Raw genomic sequence first — 5,074 nt, 5'->3', positions numbered from 1 at the left:
TTAGCTTGAATGAGGTTGATAGTGAACACCCAAATAGGTTTAGTTTTCGTTGCTTTTTTGTCAAAAAGTTTAGAAGCAATTTACTCTGGCTCTTTTGTGGGTAAGAAAGAGGAGCTTGGCATGCTAATTATGATCTGTTTCTTTTATATTGTTGACCCGGCATAAAAGTTTACTCTGCTTTTTTTTTTGCAAGTTTATGTTTATAAAGTTTTTGAGTCACCAAATTTGTGGATTCTATTTCTCTGCCTGATATTTTGGTTGGTGATGAAGATCGGGGGAATATTTATTTTCTAAGATCAGGCAGTTAGGCTCATCATTGCTTGCTTATATATGTAACAAGGGTGGAATATGAACAATTTCTACTGTTAATTTGTTGTGGTCCTTCGTTAGTATTATTTTGATAAATTGTTTATTTCTACTGTTATAAATTGTTTATTTTTAATTCTTTTGCACTGAATGAAAACCATGGGACTATCATTGTTAATTTATGAATGGATTGCAAAGTGAGTTGGCTTGAAATTATATTCCCTCTTATAAATTATGTCAGGTCTTAAAATGTCTTCACATGATGGTAGTACTCCAAGTAGTGATCCTTCAACGGCCCAATCATCTCAACCTTCAATTTCTATGTCAAGTGGTAACAGAGGAAGAACAGATTTAACATGGGGTCATTGTAGAGAAGCTCCTGAACTTAGTGTTGCATGTAAAAAGACTAAATTAATTAGTTTGTATTGTGCTAAAGTATTTGTGGGTGGTGGTATTAATCGATTTAAGCAATATTTAGCTGGAGCTAAAGGAGAAGTTGAACAATGTCGCAAATGTCCTCCTGATGTTCGACATCAAATGGTTTTGAATCTTAAAGGAAATGCTGAAACAAAAAAAAAGAGTTAGAGAAATGCAAGCAGAATTCAATCCATTTAATGCACAACAAAGAAAGCATGAAAAGATGATGATTAGGCACGTAGAAGATGATGATGATGGTGATGATGAGGATGAGGATGATGAGGATGTCAATACTAAAAAACATATGTTACCACCGAAGATTGCAAAAAAGAAAAAGCTTCAAAGCACCAGCACTGTAAAACAATTGACTACAAGTTATGGAAAGCAAAAGAAATCTGCAACATTAAGGACATATTTCATGTAGAGAACAACTCCTGGTGCTCAAAAGTCTCTTCAGAATTGTTGGCAAAGAAAGGAAGCAGTTGAACGGTGTGATTTTGCTTTAGCAAAGTGGATGATTGATGCATGTGTGCCATTTAATGCTGTTAACTCTGTGTATTATCAGTATGGCATAGATGTTGTAACAGTTATGAGTCCTGGTTATAAAAGATCAAACTTGCATGTTATTCGTGGTTATTACTTGGCAAAAGCGGTTGATGAAGTCAAGATTTATGTTGAGACTTATCGAGAGATTTGGAAGAAGACTGGTTGCATATAAATGGCTGATGGATGGACAGATCAGAAGAGGAGGACTTTGATTAACTTCTTAGTATATTGTCCTAAAGGAACAGTTTTTTTGAAAACTATGGATGTATCAGATGTCTCAAAGACTGCTAGATTGTTGTATCAGTTGTTTAGAGAGGTTGTTTTGTATGTTGGGGTAGAAAACATTGTGCATATGGTGACTGATAATGCTGCAAATTATGTTGCTGCTGGCAAGTTATTGATGGAAGAATTTCCTTCAATATTTTGGTCTCTTTGTGCTGCTTATTGCATCAACCTCAAACTCCAGGACATTGGTAAATTGCAGTCAGTTTGTTGTGTTGTTGAGCATGCTTCAGGTATCACAAAGTATATTTATAATCATTGTTATCCATTGTATTTGATGAGGAAGTTCATCGGAGGAAAAGAAATACTTCGTCCAGCTCCTACTCGTTTTGTTACAAGTTTCATTGCATTGCATTGCAAAGCATTTTAGCTCATAAAAATGAGTTGAGAGCTATGGTGACATATAGAGAATGGGTCTCATCTGCTTATGCTAAAGATAGCAAAGGAAAAAAGTTTGTTGAGAGTATGCTAGACTCTCTGTTTTGGGAAGAATGTGCAATAATTGTGCGAATGAGTGAGCCTTTAATTCGAGTTCTACAAATTGTTGATGGTGATGATAGACCTTCGATGGGATATTTATATGATGCTATTCATCATGCAAAAGAAGAAATGATGAGGAGATTTCAGAAGAGAAAAGCTAGAGTGAAACTTTTCATAGATATTATCAGTAATCGGTGGGATGGACAATTTTATAGAAATCTTTATGCAGCGGCATTTTGGTTGAATCCTCGATTTCAATATGATGCAAATATAATGGATAAACATATGAGGACCATTTCTGGACTTCTAAATGTTCTTGAGAAATATACACATGGAAATCTACCATTGCAAAGTAAGATTACAAGTGAGATGAAGTTGTTTAGGAATCCTGAACATGACTTTGGTCGAGTGTCCGCAATAAATAATCGCACCCTTATGCCTCCAGGTATATAATTTTTATATTTGAAAATATTATTTGACATAGTCTTCTTTTACTTATTATTTTTTTGTATAGATGAATGATGGATGACATATGGAACCAGCACTCCAAATCTACAACAGTTGGCTATACGAGTGTTAAGTCAAACTTGTAGTTCTTCGGGATGTGAGAGAAATTGGAGTATGTTTGAACATATTCATTCCAAGAAAAGAAATAGATTGGAGCACCAAAGGCTTAATGACCTTGTTTTCGTCCATTGCAATCTAAGATTAAAACAAAAGTATTTTTCTTTTCTCTAATTCCTCAAATATTATTTTATCTTGTTTAGTAACATTATTAATACTTATATTGTGTTTATTTTCACTTTTAATATATAGGAATTATTCGAAAGGACGAAATTATGATCCAATTAATGTTGAGACAATTTGTGACATTGAAAATTGGGTAGTAGAAGATGACCCGTCAATCTTGACAACTGAAGAAGCAGAGAGTTTTCACAAAGCTCTATCAACTATGACCATGCAAGATACTTTAGATGATGGTAATTAATGATTGATTATTTAGTGATAAATATTATTTAAAATAAAGTTTTGTTTAACACATAATATTTATTTATTAATTGTGTTTGAAATGTAGATGTCATAAATGTTAATGATATTGAAGATGATTGTGACGATGAAGTTTCAAAGGAGCATGCTGATGATTTATTAGGTGTTGACGAGATTGGCTCAATTCCATCGACATTTGATCCAAATTTTGCTTATATGGACACAGAAGAACTTAATGTGTTCATTCAACAAAAGTGAATGTGTTGTTGATTTAGAATTTATGTTGTGGAATGTTTTGTTTTAAATATTTTAGAATTTATGTGGTTGGATGTTTTGTTTTAAATATTTTAGAATTTTTATTTTGTTTGTGTTTTGGATATTGAATTAAATTTATGTTGTTGGTTTATAATTCAAATTTGATTTATGTAAGTGTTGCATTGTAACTAGTTATGTGTTTTTTTTATAGGTGTTTTTTTTGGGTTGACCCGGGTCAACCCATCTGACCCGTGACCCGATCACTTGACCGGGTCGATGTCCGGGTCGGGTTTCAAAACTATGATTCCATGGCACATAACCCAGATATACCTGGGTTAGGACACGAGATAAATCTACTCATTATCACAAATACTTCTACCCATCCAGACCTTAAACAACTCATCATTCAGGTGTAATTGCTCACTCAGACCATATTAATAGCCCAAGGGCAAAATCTGTTAGAGAAAATCCAGGAGCAATTGCTGCGTCAAATCCTCACTCCATCCGTTCTGCTACAAATTCAAATGATGCAGTTATACGTGACTCTCTCCTGCAATTATGCATGTGATTATGTTGATTCCTTATTTTTCTCATATTTGTTTCCTTATTATACGCCTAATAGTTAACATTGTAAAATTATAAATGTAATCGAAAGTTATACGACTCATTTGACAAAGCCAAAGATATTTCTTGTATTGGCCACTTTGTTCTTTATATCTTTCTTGGTATCAGAGAAGCTTTAAACTTATGCTTTTCAAACAATCCTTTCTCCAACTTCTGCATTATCCAAATGCCCAACACCAGTAGCACCTCCATTCCTGAAACTGTCCTATCACCATTATTTATGTTAAACTAGATGGCTCCCATAATTATCTGGTATGAAAAATGTAGTTCCTTAATCTTTTCGAGGACAAGACTTAGTTGGCTTCATTGATGGTACTAAAGCTTGCCCTCCAAAACATATTGTCTCTGGCTCTTTAAATCCTACCTATGTTGTTTGGTAGAAAAAAGATGTTTGCCTACTTGGTTGGATCCTTACATCTCTTTCGAAAAAACTTGTTTCCACTGTTTATAGACTAGAAACATATAAGTAAGTCTGGACTGCCCTACAAACTTATTTCTCTTCTTAATCATGCTCCTGAATTTCCCATCTTAAACGTCAACTTTAAGCGTTAACTCAAGGTACCAAATCGTGTACCGAATATCTTGAAAATGCCAAAAATCTTACAAATCAAGTGGCAGTAGCTGGTAAGCCTGTTGGTGATCAAGACTTGTACTCTTTTCTTCTTGATGGTCTGTTATCCTCTTATATACCATTTGTCACCTCTTTAATTTTGCATCCCGTGAAACTAATTTCACATTTAAAGATTTTCAAGCTGAATTGTTGGGCTATAAAAATCTTCTGGATGTCAATCATTATATTCATAGCATGGATAGTTCTCATTTTGCATTTGTTGCAAACAAATCTAAGGTACCTACTTATGTGAAAAAGAATGGACCTCTACTTTCTCCCACCAAAATGCAGAATACATCTTCCTCTAATTATCAGTCATAGCAAACCAGATCCACACAAACTAGATCCACTCCTTAATAGCCACCCAACAACCATGCAGTTTTTCAAATTTATGGTAAAATTAGACATACTGCTATTGATTGTTTTCACTATTTTGATTATTCATATCAAGGTCATTTTCCTCCTCAAGATCTTGCAACCATGGTAGATGAGACTAATGCTACATTTGATCATCAAATTTGGTACATGGACAACAGTGTTAATGCCCATATTACATCAGACTCGTCT

General features: G+C 34.1%; 1 protein-coding gene across 1 annotated transcript; it reads left to right on the top strand.

Annotated features, from left to right (window-relative positions):
• Positions 1 to 895: 895 nt before the first annotated feature.
• LOC133701532 (uncharacterized) lies at positions 896 to 3,276 on the top strand. The gene is made up of 6 exons (XM_062125468.1): positions 896 to 1,078; positions 1,289 to 1,430; positions 1,542 to 1,784; positions 1,922 to 2,476; positions 2,919 to 3,011; positions 3,134 to 3,276. The coding sequence occupies exons 1-6, from the start codon at positions 896 to 898 to the stop codon at positions 3,274 to 3,276; spliced, it is 1,359 nt and encodes a 452-aa protein (XP_061981452.1).
• The last annotated feature ends 1,798 nt before the right edge of the window (positions 3,277 to 5,074 follow it).

Source organism: Populus nigra, chromosome 8 (genome assembly GCF_951802175.1).
Source record: "Populus nigra chromosome 8, ddPopNigr1.1, whole genome shotgun sequence".
Taxonomy (NCBI): domain Eukaryota; kingdom Viridiplantae; phylum Streptophyta; class Magnoliopsida; order Malpighiales; family Salicaceae; genus Populus; species Populus nigra.
This window is presented reverse-complemented; position numbering and strand designations above follow the sequence as displayed.

Coding starts and splice junctions, on each gene's coding strand:
- LOC133701532 (XM_062125468.1), top strand. CDS start 896: ATGCAAGCAGAATTCAATCCATTTAATGCACAACAAAGAAAGCATGAA. Junction 1,079..1,288: donor AGCTTCAAAGCACCAGCACT/GTAAAACAATTG, acceptor GTGTATTATCAG/TATGGCATAGATGTTGTAAC. Junction 3,012..3,133: donor GCAAGATACTTTAGATGATG/GTAATTAATGAT, acceptor ATGATATTGAAG/ATGATTGTGACGATGAAGTT.